The sequence below is a fragment of the Eutrigla gurnardus genome, assembly GCF_963514095.1.
Source record: "Eutrigla gurnardus genome assembly, chromosome: 6".
In the NCBI taxonomy this organism is placed as follows: Eukaryota; Metazoa; Chordata; class Actinopteri; order Perciformes; family Triglidae; genus Eutrigla; species Eutrigla gurnardus.
This window is the reverse complement of record NC_139920.1, coordinates 18,744,363-18,765,417: the sequence shown is the minus strand read 5'-3', so window position 1 is coordinate 18,765,417 and position 21,055 is coordinate 18,744,363. Positions and strand designations below refer to the sequence as shown.

Genomic DNA, 21,055 nt, shown 5'->3' with positions numbered 1-21,055 from the left:
AAATATTCTTTATTTTACACAAAGTATTTACATAATGTCAATATTACCGTACTGACACGAGAGCTCGCTGAAACCAACGTAGAGACATTTGCTGCCAAGTTAAAAATAAAAAACAAAAAAAATCTGGGTACAAAATATTGATGATTATTAAAATATAAAGGATGAAATTACAATCTAAACTGGAAATGTAGCTCCCAACCAAACACTCCGATCCTCAGGGAACGTAAGGAAGGAGAACGTGTAACCACAGCCGAACGCTGCATGACATGGTATTTTAGATAGCACTCTTACAGAGGCTCTGTAAACACTTGACAATAGGCCCGAAGTGTCGGGTCCACAGTCTGAGACGACTGTCACGCTGAGCCGTCGTCAATATTCACGTCCAATAATCCAACCGGCTTCAGCCAAAAGGAAGGGGAACAAAGCTCATGACGGCTTGTACTGAGAGCCCTACAGTCTACAGAGAATCCCCCATCACTCCTTGTGAGGTGGCTGCATTCGCAGAGCGTCCTCCTCCCTCCGGCTCTATCTGCTGGTTGATGTTGATGACGCAGATGAGCAGCAGGATGACCACCACCAGGTCATCCAGGACCCCCAGCAGCCCACACAGAGAGGGATCCGTTCCCAGGGGGTTTGACGAGGAAGGGTCCAGAGGAGGGCTGGAGATGGACACCACGGTCCCCACGCAGCAAAGGGCCACCCGGAAGAAAAACAACCACACCAGGCCTCCCATGGTGCCCAGGCCCCGGGCCAGTAGCTGCAGGAGAAGAGTGGCGTCACATAGGTAGTCCGCCACCTAGAGGGGGGTCAGAGAACGGTTCTAGATATGAATATTCAAACATGACATCATATTTAAAGAGAAGCACATTTATGCTGAAAATAAATACCATTTTACCTCAAAGTAATGCTGTAGTGTTTGGTCTTAGAACAAGTTTCTATTATCTGAGTGTATATTTAATATATTCCTCATGATCTAATATAGTGTCTATTTTTAATGGATTCCCTGTAATAAATTGTGGAATCTAAAACAAATGAAAACGTTGGAGGGGGTAAATGAGTCGTGTACGTATTTCTAAGGGAGAGGAGGAGAGCTATGCTGCTTGTATCGGACAATGAATCCTCTGGGTTGCATAAGTGGTGTTCCTGTTACCAAACCTATTATCAGAGGGAACCGTTCCCACGGTGTCTGATGTCAGAAAGTTGCACCACCTGATACAGACTCAGGTGGGCAGAGAACCTGGAAAACTACTGTGGAAAGACTAGTAGAGACTAGAGTACTACTGACCCTCCGCGGGGCTCCAGAATAACGCTTGTTGTAGTCTGTGATTTCCCCGAGAACTTCCTTCGACTGACGGTCAGATCGACTCTCGTTAAACAGGTTACACAGTTCACTGACCTGGAACATTAGCAGAGGTGTCAAAATACAGACATTCTGGACTCAAGTAGAAGTACAACATTAAAAAAAAAGACGTGAGTATAGAGCAATTCTACTTCGACCAAAGTAAAAGTGGAGAAAGTACAGGCTCTGAAGTAAAAAGTCTCATTTCTGCTGGCTGTTAGTGTACATGTGTACTGACCTTCTGTCTGCAGAGAGGGCAGCTGATGGCATCCAACCAGGACCCGTGTCTCCAGTAAGCCATCAGACAGGGAGCTGCACAATCAAACACACCAGCACTTCAAACAACCGAACACATGCGGCCAACTTTGTGAAATGATTCTCATTTTAAGTTTGGATGATTATTTCAGATAGAAACACAACACGAGTTCAGAGAGCCTCCTCTGTGTGCTTGACAGCCTCGTCCTCATTAGAGAGGCATGCAGTTTAAAAAACAACAACAAAGAGCTAAAAGGACAACGGCCAAGCATCAAGGAGAAGAAACAACAACAAAAAGAAGCTCATTATCATAGTTAGGAATAAACATAATACAGAGAATTATTAAAAGTTAGAAAAATAACAGGAAAACTCATCTCTGATGCAAAAATAAATCATGTTTTGGGTTAATTATACAGTTTATCAGGTGTTCTGTACTTCTAATCATTATGCATTGAATCTAATATGAGATATTCATAAAATACGTTACTTGAAAAAAGACATTTATAAAAAAAAAGGTTATAAGTTGACTCACTGTTAATGATAACAGACACACGTGTTAAAGTGTGGAAGTGGGGCAGTCACACTGACCTGGAGTCTGCAGTGTGTTATGGTCATATAAATATCTTATCTATTATATCGAGGTAAAACTGGTGTCAACATCTGTGCCATATAGAATATACATATTTCATATTTAAATATTCATCCTCCATAGCGGTGTAATGCCTGAGTTGATCAGTTTGACCCGATTCAACACGTTGTGACGGTGATGCAGATGAACACCTGTGAATCTGAAAGGTCAACTTTACAGCTGTTTGAGTGAAGCTGCCAGATGCGAGGCGCGGGTGGGATGAAACCATGGCAACGGTTAATTATTGAAAGAACAGACGGCGCCAAGATGCACCGACGCTACACGGCGCTCAGCCAACCGGTGGAGAAAAAAGGGGACAACAAGCGTGTGAAGCAACAGGTGAGTCGCAGGCGGAGTGAAGGAGAAGAAGCCTCGTACCGCAGAACAGATGGCCGCAGTTGGTCTGGACCGGGAAGCTGGCCGTCTGCAGGCAGACCGGGCAAAGCCAGTCCGCGCTGGTGGAGGGACACGACTGTGTGGAGTCCTGAGGCAGGCACGCGGAGGAAACGAGACGGAGTCAGAGGCAGGAGAGAGGTGTATTAGTATATAATATAGAATATAAAACATAGAGTATACACGCTGTCGCCCATCAAGTTGGAATGTGCTGTTTTCAGACACAATCCTCTGTTAATTCTATCTAAATGCATCAGTCATCACTTGGTGCAATGATTCCATGACGTCACAATAACCCAGTAGAGGTTAATTCATGCGTGACAATCTTATGGCACAATCAAAGACAAGACATTTGCAAATTATTCCAATTTTATGGGCGGTGTGTGTGTGTGTGTGTGTGTGTGTGTGTGTGTGTGTATACATGCCTATGCAGCAGACTTCTGTACTGAATATCAAGTGTGCTTCTAATATTCCTTAAAGCCTTTATAGAGTACTATAAAACTATGGGGGTGTATATATTTTGTGTGTATATATACACAAACTGGTATTTTCCTTCATATACCATTAATATATAAAATATGATGTCATTTCTTACTGCTATTTGATGATGACTATTTGCAACGTGCGTGCTATGTCACGCCCATTGTTCATTATGGGTATTAAAGCAACTGTGACCCAATAATAAAAGCAATAATAATCATCAGCCAATTATGATGTTGTTTACCGTGCAGCCGCATGTGTGTGTGTGTGTGTGTGTGTGTGTGTGTGTGTGTGTGTGTGTGTGTGTGTGTGTGTGTGTGTGTGAGTGAGAAACTCACCTTGTGGCGGCTCATTGACGTCGGAGACCTGGGTGACCCGAGGTGGTCCTGGCGTGTCACAGCTTGCCTTGAATCCTCCACGTCTGCTCGTGACGAGATACTGACAACAAAATGAACAACCCGGAGATAAGATAGATTCGACTCGGCTCTTTTCTACTCTGTGGATGACAGATGCTGATGTTTCCTCACGCGGCGCTTCCATGGATTACATGCTGTGTTGCATAGCTTTTAAACACTGAATTCAATCGGAGAGTTTAAACTCTCAGTGGAAGAAGAAATGATGTAAATGATGTAAACATTTGGCATCACAATCTGCATTTTATCCTCATTAATATGTCATACGTCACATGATCTCTGTGATTTGCTCTGTGTGGATGACAGACCCACTAGATCCAGAACCCAAATGATCTCAGACCAGCACAGAACCCCACTTGTGATCTTAGAAATAGGAATCTAAATCCTTCAAGGTCCACTATGAGGAGACTCACCTGGACGGAGAGCCGTGGTGCGGGTTCATGGCCGAGCTGGAAGCCGACAGGTCGTCACCGTCTCCCAGAAGGAAGTGAAGTGCTGCCTGACAGCATCACTGTTGAAAAATAAATTGGAGTTGCTTGTTAATGATCAACTACATCCTCCAATATCAGCTGTTCTCTTGAGTCTCGCTGGGAGCACTAATCAATGAAGCTTATGAAACTTAAGACTGTGATAACTTTGTTCAAGCTTTAGAATCATTAGGTCTTACAAAAAATAAATAAAAGAAGGGCAAACTATTTATGGGTCACATGATGTCGGGCCAGATGAAAGCCGCGCTGTGTTTAAGTAGGTTAGATCTGACCTCGCCAATCATTTACCCAAAGTTTACTCTTCCAACAGCTCCGCTTCACATAATCCCACTCTGACACTAAACTATCGGTTGTGAAATAGATGCAAGTGTCCCTGACATTAACACCATACTACACTAAGGGTCAGCCTCTCATAGGTCCTCTATAGCAGAGATCTCTGGTTACTGCTGGGGTCCCCGAAGCGATTGGATTCCAAACTGTATTTCTTTCAAAAATGAAATTGTTCTATTTGGTAAATGTTGTGTCGTGAATTTGTGAAATGCCAATATAGATTTTTTTTATATAAAAAAGTATTATTTTATTGGCTTAGCATCGTAAACATACATCATTACATAATAATATGTAATACGTGCTGTTATACATGTCACTATGGCTGCACATTATTAAAGGCCTGGTAAGCAACACAGTTTTATATGATATGTAATAGGGGGTCCCTCCACCGGGTCACTATAGGTTTTGGGGTCCTTGGTCTGAAAAACGTTGAAGACCTCTGTTCTATAGGAAAGATTCCTGCGTTTCTCAACTATTCTCATTCTGTACCTTTTTTTTATTCGTGTTAATATAAAGTACTGTTGGCCAAAAGACTCAAAATGCAATAAAAGTGAAACATTTTTACTAATAGATCACCATTCAAATAATTGCATGTGTTGTTTTTTATATTACAACTTTTCTGACAATGTTTGTTTAAATATGCAAATGGTTGCATTATCTTATCAAATATGAGCTTATTTGCATCCATTTCCAGGACATAAATCTGAACCTCGGACGACGTCAGGTTCAAAAGTCTTGTTTCAGTTTGTTTTTTACAGAGGGAAGTTTGTATGTCTCTTTCTTTTTATCAGAAAATACTGTCAACAACCATGAACATTTTTTGTTTCTTCTCACGGCTTTATGACTATCGATAGGAATAAACTTAAACTTGAAGTTGGCACACACTGAAGTGGAAATTTTCTGGCACAGAATCTGAGAAAACATTTACATTTACATTTACATTTAGGTCATTTAGCAGACGCTTTTGTCCAAAGCGACTTACAATAAGTACATTTGTCAAAAGAAGGAAACAACGGCCTTTAAAGATATATAGATTTTTAAATTTCATACATTTTGCAAGAATGAGTAAATAGCTGACGTATAAACATCACCATGAAACTTCTCCGTTGATTACTTACAGTAAGAAAAAAAGTTTGTATTATGTTTAAATATGCAAATGAGGCATTATGTAATACTAACTTTGCATTCATTTAGGAGAAGTCAGTGTATTTTGGATGTTTTCTTTCCACCAGTCTGGAAAAATGACAAAATATCCCAATAGCTTAAAATCTACCAGTGCATGAAAAAAAAAAAAAACCCTCTCTGTTACTGCGTCTGACTGCGAGTGAAGATGTGACTATCTTCACATAATTCACCCTGGCAGCCGTTGCAGAAATGCCCTGTGGTTTGGGTTCATCTAAAAATAGCAACAATGGGTCAGTGAGGGTCAGGGTCTCGTTGGGGGAGAGACCAGGAGATAAAACAGAGGTGCTCACCCACTGACCGTAAAAAAAATAAATAATGCCACATGGGTAAAGTCCAGTGTCAGGTCATGCACTGATTTCCGGTGTGTGTGTGTTTGTGTGTGTGTGTGTGTGTGTGTGTGTGTGTGTGTGTGTGTGTGTGTGTGTCTGTGTGTGTGTGAGACATATCAACAATGTTCACTTAGCTGTCTGCCCTAAAGAGTGGGAAACACTTGGTGATAAAGTCAACCAAGGTTGAGTAAAATATATCATAAAGCTGAATGTGACACATTTCCTCTTCTGACTTGTTTGTTATCTCGGAGTGACTGGAAGCTGTCCGCAGCCTTTGAATTAGAATTACACACACACCCTCACTTGAGATGCAGAAATGGATAATGAGAGGAGGTTTTATTGTTTGAGAGAGAAATGGTTTACATTCTCTCTCTCTCTCTCTCTCTATATATATATATATATATATATATATATATATATATATATATATATATATATATATATATATATATATAAAAAGGAGAAGCAGTTTGATAATAAGTACAGAAAATGTTGAGAAATGTTTTGATTTTGGCCCTTTAATGGAGGGCGTATGTCAATCGTAGATTACGCTCACTGATTGGTTCAACAGCCGTCAATTTTCCAAGATCTCAACGCTGATTGGACCTGTAGCTAAAAAACGCGTCATCTCAACCAATCACGACTCGCGCCAGCGAGCGAGTAAACGCCAACGAACTAAGAAGCCGCGCCATTCGCGTACGTACTTACATCATTATAATGGCGGAGTGGCCGTCACGGCTCTCTAGTGTACGCATTTGTCGTTAGGGAGAGCTCGTTTACCTCTCGGCAGCAGGTGAGGTCAAATGCAGAGGAAAGGAGCGGAAGAGCGTCGCTGGCAGGTGGAGGAAAACACTTTAGCTTTAAGCTAAAACAGGAACAAATGGACGAGAATAAAACGGCACTGACGGATAGCCTTGTAATATGGGTGAGTGTTTCTCTTTTTTTAAGCGTTATGTGTCGCCTGACTCAAGGAAACCATGGTTGTGTTCTTGGTTTACCTGTTCGAAGGTGTTGCGGGAAAAACTATTGACCGGCCGAGAGGAAGTCGGGAAACGTCTGAATCAGAGCAATTGGTCGTCAGTTAGTCCAGCAGCAACGTCGTTAGCGCGGATATTAGCTTCAAGTCATTCATTTAACAGGCAGAGTCTCCTTAGCAACGGAGTCGGTCCACCCGGTGTGACGTGTAAACGTTAACGGTCAACCCTTAGCTAACGTTGAGCAAGCAGGGTAATCAATACAAAGTTGGGTACTTTTTAAAAGGTACAAATACAAACACTTCAGGTCAGTCCTCGTCGGATGTAGAGCGCTAATCCAATTAACCAGGAGATATTTGCGCAATGTCGCTACCTGGTTCACGTTATGAAGCTAACGTTCAGTTAGCTAGAGTTGCTGCACCTGTTTCTCCTCTTCACGGGTGTTAACCGACGTTTGGCAGCTCGATCATCATCATAATAATAGGCTAATTAGATCTAATTAGATCTCGAGTCAGGTTCATCCGACCTCTAAATCCTGTGGCCACGTCAGTTACCTTGTTGATTAACAGTGTTGCTGTCGTACAACCAGCTAAGTAAGAGGTTAGATTAAGCCCTTGTGCCTCACTTTTAAAATAACACTGTATATTATTATTGTTATTGTTATTGTTATTATTATTATTATTATTATTATTATCCCACTTTACTAGAGTTACATTCTTTAACCAATATCACCACAAATTAATAAATGTCTGAGTTTTTTATTTTTATATTCTGTATTTGTTTGTATCTAATGTAAGGTGTCTTTAAATACCCCAAAAAGCGCTATATAAGTCCTATGAATTATTATTATTCTAACTTTATTATTCAGAATTCTAACCATTTCATGCCAGATTGTTTACATTATACCATTTTTTTTTCAGAGAAAAAAAGCTTTTTTTGTGTGTGTGCAGGAAATTAGCATGTATTTGGGAGTGACTCAATTGTAAAAACTACCATTTCAACACCAGCTCTAGATTGAAAGCCTGATATAATGGAGCACATGATTTTATGCCGGAATGGCCGTGGGATCAAAAGTTCAATGGGGGGAATTTGGCTTCACATTTTATTAACTTATTATTGGAGCTGAGGTAAAACTTCCAAACTTCGAAAAAAACATAAGAATAAAATCATGCCAACACAGCCTAAATCATTGAAAAATAAAAAAAGGTCCCAAATGAGGCCCAAGGGTTTAGTTGCAAAAAAAAAAATCCTTGTGTCCAGCCAGGGAACAAAAAGTTCCCAACAGTGTTGTAGGTTGTAATCAGATCTTTGTCTTTGGTAACGACAGCAAAACCACCATGTAAAAATACTCTGCTACAATTAAGAAAATATGGCATTTAAAATCCTACTTGGGTTGAAGTACATACAGTAGCTACTTGTAGCTGGATAGCTTAGCCTATAACAATAGAAACATATTAGTTTATATTATTATTATTATTAGTATAAGTAGTAGTAGTAGTAGTAGTAGTAGAAATAGTATTTCTGAATCTCCAAAGTCACTAAAAATGTAAAATAAATGTGGAGGAGTAAAAAATACAAAAATTGCCATTACAGTATTTGAGTAGCAATATATAAAGTAGCATAACATGGAAATATTCATATAAAGTACCAGTTGTAAGTACCCCCAAAATTGAACTCAAATTAACTTATATTCTACCACATAACTTTAAAAGTCATCTCGGACAGTGGACTTGATTTTAGTGCTCACTGTCAATGTTATGTATCTCATTTTCGACTAAAATTTTCAACAGGATCAAAAACATTTTTATTTTGCCAGCGACTACCATGACTTTTTCCAAAATAAGGTCCCATGGAGGACACACCCTATGACCTCTCTCCATTATTTATGAAAAAAAATAATTCTTCTTCTTAGTGGTTTGAATGGAGGTACACCATCTTAGCACAAGTATGCAGTGTGCTTCGGCACGTCACTGCCTCTCTAACAAGGTTTTTATTGTCCATGGAATCTTGGAAAGTTCTCATCGTGTGTTTTGTGCGTCTCAGCTGCAGACCTTCAACACTCCTGCACCCTGCAGAACAGTGGAGGAGCTGACCTCTGGAGCGGCAATGTCACAGGCGCTGCATCAAATGTGAGAGAACACACAGAAATACAACATACTGATGGTTGTCCAGGTCTGCCCTATTAATCACGATATCCAGCTACTCGACAGATGCATTATTTACTCACAGCCAGACTAGTTTGTCTCAAATTAGAGTTTTTAAGTACCCATACCAGCATTGGGAATGCGGCCGATACAGCCTTAAGTGCCTGATTGAGTATCGACAAGTACGGGAGACTACACGTGTCTGCGCTGATACTGAAATCAATCACTTGCAACCTGATCTGTACTCCCTTCCTGATCGGTTACTGTGCATGTGCAACTCTAAACAGAGACGAGAAAGACGACGGCTCACTCATTACATCATCACCTGCAGAAAAAACACCCATGCAGTATTTATTTGGTTTTGTAGCACTGGAGCTGGGAAGGATCTCCAGCTCAAATAATTCACATGGAGTGTTGGAGGATTTTGTCACTCAGTCGCAAATAATGAAGAGTCCTGGTTCCACATTAAAACGCATACACTTACATGCTATTGGATGATTAATTCCTGGCTCATTTCTGGTTTTGGTGGGCAATCCCTTTTTCAGCTGTGTTAGTCGAATTTAAGGGTAAATATAGGGATGTTGGGACTTTTAAATTCATTGACTCTGGAAATCACAAGCATGTTTTAGTCTTGCTCCATGTGTTAAGTGTCCTGGGATAACTTTTGTTGTGATATGACACTAATTGACTTGTTTCCCTCTGTGTTGCTGCAGAGACCCGGCGTGGTTCAGCGAAGGATGGCTCGGTCGTATCAAAGCGGATGTTGATGATAACTGGAGACTGAAGGTACAGAGCAGCGCAGTCTTCCTCACTCCATATCCGTCCTTTCTGACTGTTTTCTTCATATTTTTGCTGACCCCCCCACCCCTGCCCCCTCCATGTGCTAAATCCTGTGTTTGCTTCAACCCTGCCGAACTGTCCTTGACTCTGACCTCTTGCCTGCCCGGGGGTGCTGCTCCTGGCTTAGCCTGCACTCTGGCTCCTCTGGTGAAATGTTTACATGTATGTTTGTCCAAATATGTCAGCTCTGCTTCATTTAATTTAGAAAATGCATGCCATTTTCCAGCCCTCTGTTTGGCTGTGACTGTTTTCCTCCCTGATAGACCCTTTTCACTCAAGACGTTTTAAAGTGCCCCAGTAGGAAACCTGCAGGTGTAACTAAAAGACGCAGCGATACTGATATCTGGTGTCACTCAGAGACGGGTGACAATAGGCCTATCTGATATTTGAATAAATAACAATAAATAAATGGTGCCTGAATGCCATTCAGGCACTTTACTTGAATCTATTGTGGGGCACAAGAATAGAAAAGAACCAACATTAAAACTTCTCAATACGATATACATGCCAAAGGGATGCACTTACATGAAAACGTGGCCAGCCCAGCTATGTAAACAAAGCACAGAGAAGCTCACATTACAACACAACACAACACGGTGTGACCTTTTGTCTTCTCAGATAGACTTTACTGTATGTACATAGCAAATAGCTGCTATAATAATGCTTTTACTATCAAATTTAGCACATTTAATATCAAAATGTCTGCTGTGAAAAGGGTTCACTGGTGTACATTTGAAAAGGCTTGATTCTGTCATGGCATGAACATAAAAACAAATTATGCTTAAGGTAAATCTTGGTTTGGTCCCACTTTTGACTGTAAACTAAGTCCGTAACACTTTCCAACCGTGTGTGTGATTTCCAGATGAACAACCTGAAGAAGGTCCTTCAGATGGTGGTTGATTATTATTATGAGGTAGGTTCATGTGCACAATATCCTCTTTGTGTTTGCAATGTTGAAACGCCTGCTGTGTGCGAAACTCTTGCGTGTTCATTCAGGTGTAGTGGGAGTTGCAGTGTGCACTGTTTACATAGCAACAAGCCCCAGGAGCTGTCTGTGCGGGCGCAGGTCAAAACAAGCATCAAGCCTAGTACACAACACAATATTTTACATCCACTTGGCCAAATCAACACGTGGCATTCACTATTATTAATCGGTCCTCTCATCGATAGCACTACCCCGGTTGTTTCCAGGTTGAGCTCTTGAAATCAGTGCAGTGTCACTTCACCGTTCTCTGTCTCTGTGCTATCAGGTCTTAGCCCAGGAAATCTCAGACTTCCGCTTGCCAGATCTGGCCCTGGTGGCGGAGCATGCAGACCCCGTGGAGCTGGGGAGGCTGCTGCAGCTCATATTGGGCTGCGCTGTCCGATGTGAGCATAAACAAGGTATACGGCTGCTTCTCCGTCACACTCAAACTGATATTTAAAAGTGTACGCATGCTGCAAGTGTAGACGGGGAGAAGGAAAATGATTCCATCAACATCCTGTTAGATTCAGCCGAACAATGTTTGATTATTGCCCTGCCAAGTCTCTGACAAAGGCAGAGCCCAGCAGGCGGCCTGGCTGGGAAATCAATGACGGCTGTGTTACAGATGGAAGTGGGGCACAAGTGCAGAAAAACAGTATAAACAGTGTGTGGAGTTGATGAATCTCTCTCATTTTATCCACAGAATACATTCAGATCATCATGACCTTGGAGGAGTCTGTGCAGCATGTTGTCATGACAGCCATCCAGGAGGTCAGTCCATCTCGATACCAAGCATCTCTCACATTAGATATCCAGAGGCATGGTTGAGCAGTTGTACATTTTTGAGTAACTTAAGTGTCTCAGCAGCAGCAGCAGTTGTTCGGGGAGGATACGCTTGTGTTCTCTGCAGCTATTCTAACAAGTCTGTGTGATCCATAAACCCAGTTACATCTTTCCTCTCCAGCTCTTGAGTAAAGAGACCGTGGCCCCGTTTGGAGCAGAACTGTCGGGGGACCTGGAACAGCAGGTCAGTGTTGTAACAACCAACTAGATGATCTTCTTATACTCGCTGCTGTCTAATTCTCTAAGGGAATATTAAAAAATCCACACTATTTATTGTAATTATAGCTAAAACCATTAAAAAGTAAATAGCATTCTAAAATAAATGCGCTGATTGTTTTCTCTGTTAAGTATTTGGTCTATAAATCATCATTAGATTTGAAATTGTGTCCAACCAGCAGTCAAAAAGCCAATTTATTATAAAATGAAACAGATAGGCCAGTAGATCCGGGCCAGATCCCAAGGTCCCCCCTCAGGCCGTAAACCCTGAACCCTCAGGGACTTGACTGACGTCACCTGGTAAATGTTGAGTGTGAGAGGCAGCGAGGGGTTGAAATGGTATAAATACAGATGACGCAGCACTTTGCAGTGAGAAATCACACTAACTTGATGACACAAAAACATGCTATGTACATTTGGATGTACATGTACTTTAAAAGAACCTAATTATATAGGTCACCATCACCCACATTGATGCAACATCAGTAGCATAGGTCTATCTATGTCTCAGTGACATTAATCTGAACATGCAGAGGGACTGCAGGATGAATCCTGTGTAACATGGCCATCCATGAAGAGGAGGTGAAGGTTAAAGGAGGATTTTTTTAAAAGGCCTAAACGTGTTAATTCTGCTTTTCCTTCATGCACAGCTGAAAAAAGCCCTCGAGGATCTCGCTGTACTTCTGGCAGAGAAGGAAGCGTTAGCGCAACGCTGTCAAGAGCTGGACATACAGGTGAATACAAAGCTTACACACACTTTCTGCAAAAAAAAATATACATTACAGCTTGTGTAGCGTCGGCCCTTTCTGTGGGTTTGCTGATGTTCAGATCAGATCACAGACATGCACGCCTGTGGTTCAGTATAAGCAGCAGGAGTTGTGTAATTCGCTGTAATGCTTGGCTCCATTGTCTGGAGCTGCTGTGGCAGAAGGACTGTGGGCTTAGAGTCTGGGCTCTGCCGGTCCCACTGTGGCAGCCAGCCCATGCTCTGCCACTGCCAGAAGGCCTCACTCAGCACTGTACAGGCAGACTAGACGTAGCGCAGGCGCTGACCCACTGTTCAACTGGACTCTCGACAGATAGATTTGTTCTGTCGCCCGTCTTGCTCATCTCACGCCGCAGCGAGGTAAGTCCAACGCTGCCGACAATTCGGCCCAACTAAACCCGTCTAAACTAGCTGCTCAAGTGTTTCCTTTAACTCCGCTAACAGGCGGCTCCGTCAGGATTCTGTCCGGGACGAGTCACGCAGTGTGTTCTTCATTTTGTGGCGTTTTATAATTCATCTGTTTGTCATCCACATTTATTTAATCTTCTTTTGGTGAAAGCAACACCGTTACTTTTGTAATGCATCTATTCTGTGCATGACTTAAAGTATAGCTCACAAGAATAGACGGTTTAGTGAAAGATATAAGATAATAATTATGTTTTTTTCATACAATTATAATGATGATCATATCTTGTTAGCATTTTACAAAACGATCCTGTCTAATTTAATGATTGCAAACTGAACAAAATGAGCCACTGAAGCTCATTTATTTCACATGTGTGAAATGTTTTTTTCCATTGTAATACATAATATTTTAAATACATGTTTCAGAAAAGTAGTTATTTCTATGATACTGATATGAACCACGTAGCCCAGTCATAGATGAATGTGTATTGGACACGACAGGTTGTTTTGATCTTAAGTCTTTTCAACAATGGCAAGTTTATCTTGGACTTATAGTCTAGTGTGTCTGGTGGCAAAAAGTCCACATCAGGGAAATGATGGGTGACAAGTCAAACTAACCAACCAACCATGTATTAACAAGTTGGCTTAAAGTGCACGATGCCTGTGCTTGCTTTCAGCATAGATTAACTGCACTGTTTGCTTTAACAGCGGTGAGAGGAAGAGCGTTCTCTCAGACTCTGCTGCATTGCATGAAATAATTGTTCTTCACTGATGGCAATATAGCACAGACTAACCAACCGAGGCAGTGGTAGAACATTTCTGTGTTCAGCAATGTAAAATGATGTTTTTATCAGTGGAGATTTGAAGATTTGATAGACAACGGTTTCAAATCCCTGGAAGAGGTTTGTCTGAATGCAAGGTAACACGGTGACATTCTAAATATAGCATACACACTGATTTATTTAGTATTTTAATGTGTCTAAAATAGTAAATAACAGCAGTACATTTCTTTCCTCCCGTGCCAGTACTCCTGTTTCTCTTTCAAACAGATGCAACCCATCTTTAAAAGACCTGAACTATCCCTTTAACTTGTAACACCCGTGAGAGTGACTCTAAACCTTCTCGTACCTGGACAGGTGGCTGTTCTCCAAGAGGAACGGAACAGCTTATTGGCTGAGAATGACGTCCTAACGGACAGAGCCAATCAGCTGGACACTTTCGACGACCCGAGCACTCCCTCGGGAAGAAAACACAGCCAGTTGCAGCAACAGTTGGAGGCGCTGCAGGAGGAAAACTTCAGGTGAGTCACGTCCCCCTGAAACGCACTGCAGCAACCTGGTCACCTGGTTGTGGAAGTCTTAACGCTTCTGTGCATTTGCGTCTTTTAGGCTGGAGGCGGCTAAGGATGACTACCGGATCCACTGTGAAGAGTTGGAGAAGCAGCTGATCGAGGTTCAGAACCGCAACGACGAGCTCACCAGCCTGGCGGAAGAATCTCGAGCCCTCAAAGATGAACTGGACGTTCTGAGGTTTGATTTGTTTAGCTGCTTGCTTTCAGTTACATGGAGAGGGAAGATCAGATTGTGATTTCGCTGATCAAACTGCCTCAAGGAATGTGTCAAGGAGGGATTCCACACAAGGTTTTACTTAAAACCAAACAATTTGTTGAACTAGTGTTCCCTAAAATGAACAATAGAGTGCAGATCAGCAATGTGGAGGTGATCAAGGTGCGAAACCAGCCAGCAGCTCTGCAAGTTGGTATCTGCTGTAGCAAGAGAGGCAGAGAATGAGCACATGGACCAGCCTCTTGAGCTGGGAAGGCCACGGTGAGCTTAATCAAGCCAGGCAGCCAGCTGCCTGCTGATTGGCTAGGTCAGTCTCTGAGACGGGGGGGGGGGGGGGGGCGTCCCAATACATTGATCTCTACTGGCCTTGAGAGAGGTCGACCACTTGCATGAGCACAAACGGAAAGTAAAATAGTACAATTGCTTTAATAATAAAACCAATGAATTCTATTAGTGGTGAATGGAGAGACCAGGGCTCAGACGGTAAAGAATGGAAATCTTTGAAGGCTTCTTTAAATGGATATTTCTGTGTGTCTTTTGCATACGTTTGCTGTAGGAACTGCTCGGATCGTGTGGTGATGCTGGAGGCCTCGGTGGATACATACAAACGTAAACTGGAGAATCTGGGTGATCTGAAGAGGCAGATGAAGCTGCTGGAGGAGAACAACATGACCTACATGCACAACACGGTCAGCTTGGAGGAGGAACTGCGCAAGGCCAACGCTGCCCGTGCCCAGCTCGAGACTTACAAGAGACAGGTCAGTGAAGATAAGAGTCCACATGTTCATATGATGTCATTACGGAATTTGTTTACGTGTTTACACATGCTGTTGGTCAGGTCCAGGAACTACACAGGAAGTTGTCTGAGGAGTCACGGCGAGCAGACAACCTGGCTTATGAGATGAAGAAGTTGGAGGAAAAGCACGAAACGGTGATGAAGGAGAAAGAGGTGAGGAAGCTGTTGAAATATACCTTTTAGTAACATTTGGACCGTTGTTTTCACACATCTTCCCCTTTAACTGAGGTAGTTGGTTTTTGGACCCAAGGAGGAGCGTTTCAAATTCAGTTTTAGAATATTAAAATCCACGGACCAAGCTAGGAACCTTGGTGTAGTCACGGACTGAGCTTTCTGTCTGTTATAACTGATGCTATTCCAGCACGTACGGTAAGCGTTTAGTTGCTATTGTTGTTCAGAAGGAACAGACCCCTCTCTGCGTCGTCAATTCTTCATCATTAGTTCTTACAGGAAGCTGATTGGTCCTTCTGGCTGACACAAATACATTACCTTGAGCCAGACATGATGGATGTTTCGTGTGATACGTGATCCTTCGGTCATCTCTTGACATCATCTTGATCTCTTCTTTTTCTCTTTAATGTCTGTTTTGACTTGCATTTAAATGTCCTTTTTATGCGTTTCTTTTGCACTTCGTCTCGATGCCTTTCGTGTTTTATGTAAAGCGCTTTGAATTGCCCGGTGGCTGAAATGTGCTGTATGAATAAAGTGGCTTTGCCTCCATTAGAGGACCATCATCGAGAGAGATTCCCTGAAGGAGATCAATGAAGAGCTGCGATGCACTCAGGCTCAACAGCACCAGCTCTCCCAAGCAGGTGTGTGACTGGAGAGGCATTTCTGACAGTAATGACGCTGCTTTATCACTTTGATATTCTAAAGCACGCATACTGTTGTTTTTCTTCCTGTAGGGATTCTTGTTCCTAGCAGCCCGAGCCATGATAACCTGGCCGCTGAGTTAATACCTATTGAGTACAGGTAAGAGACGACAACGTAGAATAAGTTAAATGTCTGCTCCAGTGTGGTGTGAGGCTGACCTTGTATGTGTGATTGTTCAGAGAAAAGTTCATCAGGCTGCAGCATGAGAACAAGATGCTGAGAGTGCAGCAGGAGGAGTGTGAGAGGGAGAAGATCGCCGCCCTGCAGGTCCAGCTGGAGGAAGCACACAAGACTCGCAGTGAACTGGACACAGACAACAGGTTGGTGGAGTTACACCCCTCTCTGCCGACTACGCCTTCCTTTATGTTGTGTTTTTCTGGTGTGTCACGCTTGATGTCAGTTGTCAGTTGTTACTTCTTTTGTTATATACGCTACTTATTCAGCCTTTTCAACCTGTCAGACCAGAAAGTCAATAAACTAATATAATGGGCCTAATCCCTGTTGATTTTTATCAATTATGTATTCACTTCAACAGGCGTCAGATAGGAAAATTAGTGAGTGCATCCTGATGTCATGTTTCCATCACTGCCTATCGGAGCCAATTAATACCTGTGATTATTGCAGAGTAATTTGTCCTGGGAATTAATGTCGGTTGTAACTGTTGCCACAAAAGCCAGATATCAGTTTTTTTGTCCAGTGGGAAAGAGGCTTTAATCTCCTTTTGTAAGTCAGCAACAGGTTGATGTGATTGAGCTGAAAAAAGGTTAAAGCAAAAAAGAAGCTCAGTCTTGTTTTGTGTTCCTTTTTTTTTTTTTTTAAATGTATTGTTAACATTTCCCTCTTCTTCACGGTGATCAATCTGCAGATTGAGTCGAGAGCGGATCAGTGAGCTGCAGCAGCAGGTGGAGGACCTCCAGAGGGCGCTGCAGAGTCAGGCGTCCAAACCTGATGACGTGAGTGTGCCAGCGGTGCTGGCGCCCACACAGTGAACATTTCCCCCAGAGTTAATCTTATTAGGGCGAATTAAGGAAATTACTGTGGTGTTTGTTTTCATTCAAAATGTTAAACTGATTAAGAGCTCATTTTGTTTGATTATTTTGCAGTGCACAATTATCAGTTTAACCAAAATGTGTAGAAGTGCTAAAATCTTTTCTTTTTTCTTTTTTTTTCAGTCAAACCTGAAGCGGAAACTCGATGCACACATGTAAGGTTATTCCAAGTTGTTAAAAGTTGAGAAATGTGAAATGTTCTCCAGCAGAGGGAGGTAAACAGACAACATGTGTTTCCTCAGGGTCCAGCTGAACGAGGCTCAGGACGAAATCATGAAGAAGAAGGAGCTGCTGGAGGACCTTCAGCCCGACAACACTCAGACGTGTAAGTGTGCATGTAGCCTTCTCTGCAGCGCTGCATTAATACACAACCGCTCAGTCAAACCTGGATGTCTGCACTGCCTTTCCAGCCCTGAAGCTGGATGAGCTGATGGCTGCTCTGAAGAAGAAGGACGATGACATGAGGGCCATGGAAGAGAGGTACAAGATGTACCTGGAGAAAGCTCGCAATGTGAGTAAAGAGATGATGTCATCATTTGATCTGACTTCACTATGGTCCTTTCTTTCCTTTTTTTGTGATGAGATGAACTCTTAACTTTTAAGAGGTATACAGTTAATGAAGTGTAGGTAAGCTGAACGTTGAAGTTGTATTTGATTGACAACAGGAGGAGAGTTGGGTTGAACAACATTGTTCTTGATTTGTATTTATGATAAACATTAGGTTAATTGTTTGAATTATGAAGAAGGGGTAGAATCATAAGTTGTATAATTAGTTGTACTCTTTTTCGGACATGTAATATTCATTTATATTATTTATTTATGTCATAATATATTAAAGTTTTTGTTGTTGTTGTTTTTTTAAAGATATGTTTACTGTTCATTTAACTTGTTGTTTGTGTCACATGTTCAAAATGAAACTAACTTGTGCTTATAGGTTATCCGAGCGCTGGATCCAAAGCTAAATCCAGCCACCGCTGAGATCCAGGCTCTGAGGAACCAGTTAGCAGATCGGGACAAGCAGTTTCTCAACCTGGAAGTTAGTGTGCCGTTTAACTCGTTCACAGTGAACATAAAGCATTTATTTCCATCTTTGAAAGAACCCGTTTTCCCAACTTAACTCGTGCGATCTGCCTCTGCAGCGTCAGTGTGAGCAGGCCAAACTGAGGGAGTATGAGGAGAAGCTGATCGTCACTGCGTGGTATAATAAGGTGAGACATAACCAAAGCATTGGTAGATCAACATGAGTCATCCCTGTAAAGTCTTTATTTTTGCCGGAAGTATCGGCTGCTAATTCAGTGATATAAACACATGTTCCTATGAATTCTTCACAATAAAAGTCCCACGTTATTTTACCTTTATTAGGGAATAATCACATTGAGATAGATATCTCTTATACAAGTGAGCCCTGGCCAAGGCAGCAGCACACAATTCACAGAATAAGGACAGACAAGGTAAATAGATACATAAAACAAAAACGGGAGCAGACAATTTGGAATGTTTGGTTGAGATATGACTTAAATTCAGTTTGTTATTTCATTTAAAAGCTTGTATTTTGAAACTGCCAATTCAGGAATTGCTCATCAGTAACTTAACAGACTCAGACAGCAGGTCAAAGGTCATGTGTGGAGGTAAGATCATGTGACGAGATGCGATTTACATTCCGAAGCTCACAAATGTGTCTCCCTTTGTCCCCAGAGTCTGAACTTCCAGAAGCTGGCGATCGAGTCGCGTCTGGGCGGCTGCACCTCCTCCGTGCTGTCCCCCGGCCAGTCCTTCTTGTCCCAGCAGCGCCAAGTGTCAAACGCCCCACGCCGGACGCTCTCCATCAACGTGCCTGCCACTACCTCCAAGTAGACCTGTCTCACCTTTTTTTGAATTCAGTTGAATCCACTCCCACCCACCAGTGAGCACTCAAGTGACCTTAAACACATCCGCTCTCAGCTGATGTTTATCAACACAATCTTATGGGTGGCCCACCTGAGACTTTAGCGTACTGACCCACAACACGCTGGCTCTCGGCTGACCTTTCACCTCACCAGCTGGAGCTATGCACACTGTCCCGACCCGTAGACTCCTTTCCCTTCTGTCCCGTGAATCTGCTTCACAGACGCAGCTGAATACGTCAATCAATTTAGCCTTCGGTCGCTTACATCCTGTTATCATACGAGCAGGAATGAAGAGAAATGTAAATGAACGCTTATCTATATTAATCAGAATTTGAGCCCTTACTATATGAATGTGATTTTTTTCCTTTTTTAAACACTTGAACGCTAAAGCCAACGAACTTCAGGAGGATTGCTGATGTATAGAAATGAAACTATACCATCATACTATGCAGTTAACGTAGTCGACCTGCAGACTGACGCAAAGACAAAACACGCTTCGGACGTCTTTTGAGAAAATATATTTGGTGCTGGCCACCAACTGCTTTCAAGCATCAAACATCAGTCACACGTTCTTTGTTTTTCTTTTCCTAAAATGCAACGAGCCCATCAAGCAAAGCTGTGAAAACCCTCTAAATCCTATTAAAGGAACCATCAAATGTATATCAGTGATTCACCCTGTGAAAAAAGTCTTGATGAATTGATGTAATTGGGGGGGGGGGGCTGCGTTTAACAACAGTAAAACTATAGAAAACATCTGTTTAAAAGAACTAGTGCAGTATAATATAGTCTCATTTATCCATATTTTTGGACCACTTCCAAATCCTACTATTCAAAATACTTGCACATAAAAAGTGTCGCGCTCGTACAGTCAAAAGAGTTTTAAACAGTGAAGTTATTCCATTAAGTGACAAATCCTCCACAAGGAATCCAGGATTCTTGTATTTATCTTGTATTTTCTCTTTTTTGACTTCCCGACTGACAGAGTGCTCTAAACGAAAACCTTTCTATCCACTGAATATCTTGAATCGTATTCGGTTTGGAGAAATGTAAATCTATAAACTATCGAACACCAGCTTCTGATCCAGGTTGCACCTGAAAATTGTGATTTGAACATTTTTAATGGTGGATGTTTAATCTTGGATGTGGCGTCAGTAGAAGGCCCGACTGAGGAGCCCTTTAGACTATGATGTAGGTTATTGGCTGCGTTAAACTGCGCTAGTTTGAGTGTGTGAACTGGCTGTCGGTGGCCTCGTCTCTGTTTGCAGCAGCACTGAAAGGCATTCTGTTATGACGGCTTTGCCCTTTTTGGGATCCGCTTTTCTTTTTTTCCTGCCCTGGATGATTCCCGTAGATTGCTGATTTAACAGCGGCGTCATTTACATGAAAATGAGAAGTACAATCAAACGTAGCACAGAAACCACATGTGTAGTGTTACATGTCTGTGTGTAAATAAAGAAAAGTGAGAAAGGCTTTATGAATTATCAGGAATGTAAGGAGCTGGAAATGTAAAGCCTTGGGTTTTTCTTGTGAAATGAATAAAAATAAATTCTTTTTCTAAGAGTTTTGTTTTTCATTCAGTTTGGCCCCGAAGACGAGAAACACGGAGATTTAAGCTGTTGGGAATAAATATACGTTTGAACACTGTTCACTGCCTTCAGACACACGGATGTTTATTCATTTAGTCGTCTTTGTGTGACAATAAAGCAGCAAATGAACCCAGTAACATATGAGACCAGTCATAACTACCTGTGATAAAATCATAACGGTGTTGACTCATCGTTTATGGACGTCATCTCCACCATTTCTGCTGATATTGCCCGTTAGCTGACATGATGCCAGAATAAACAGCAGGGTTTTAATAATTAACCTGGACTAAAAAACAAACTGTATAGAT

At 42.0% G+C, this 21,055-nt stretch overlaps 2 protein-coding genes across 3 annotated transcripts; one reads left to right on the top strand and one right to left on the bottom strand.

Annotated features, from left to right (window-relative positions):
* Positions 1–58: 58 nt before the first annotated feature.
* On the bottom strand, positions 59–7,100 carry LOC311014679 (E3 ubiquitin-protein ligase RNF170). 2 transcript variants are annotated; one of them, XM_084011410.1, is made up of 7 exons: positions 6,839–7,100; positions 3,922–4,019; positions 3,434–3,533; positions 2,601–2,706; positions 1,578–1,651; positions 1,286–1,396; positions 59–796 (listed from the first exon to the last, which is right to left on the bottom strand). In XM_084011410.1, the coding sequence occupies exons 2-7, from the start codon at positions 3,948–3,950 to the stop codon at positions 458–460; spliced, it is 759 nt and encodes a 252-aa protein (XP_083867536.1). In that variant the 5' UTR covers positions 3,951–4,019; positions 6,839–7,100; the 3' UTR covers positions 59–457. The 2 variants fall into 2 exon arrangements, with proteins under 2 accessions (XP_083867536.1, XP_083867537.1); XM_084011411.1 differs by lacking the exon at positions 6,839–7,100 and having other exon boundaries at positions 3,922–4,024.
* On the top strand, positions 6,601–20,719 carry hook1 (hook microtubule-tethering protein 1). The gene is given in 24 exon segments (XM_084011405.1): positions 6,601–6,765; positions 8,858–8,943; positions 9,672–9,744; positions 10,661–10,711; positions 11,049–11,181; positions 11,466–11,533; positions 11,727–11,789; positions 12,472–12,555; positions 12,901–12,913; positions 12,916–12,947; positions 14,129–14,292; positions 14,381–14,521; positions 15,114–15,315; positions 15,396–15,506; positions 16,078–16,165; positions 16,259–16,325; positions 16,406–16,546; positions 17,092–17,179; positions 17,399–17,430; positions 17,518–17,600; positions 17,686–17,786; positions 18,210–18,311; positions 18,415–18,483; positions 18,971–20,719. Coding segments are annotated over 24 exon segments (2,196 nt in total). The 5' UTR covers positions 6,601–6,720; the 3' UTR covers positions 19,130–20,719.
* The last annotated feature ends 336 nt before the right edge of the window (positions 20,720–21,055 follow it).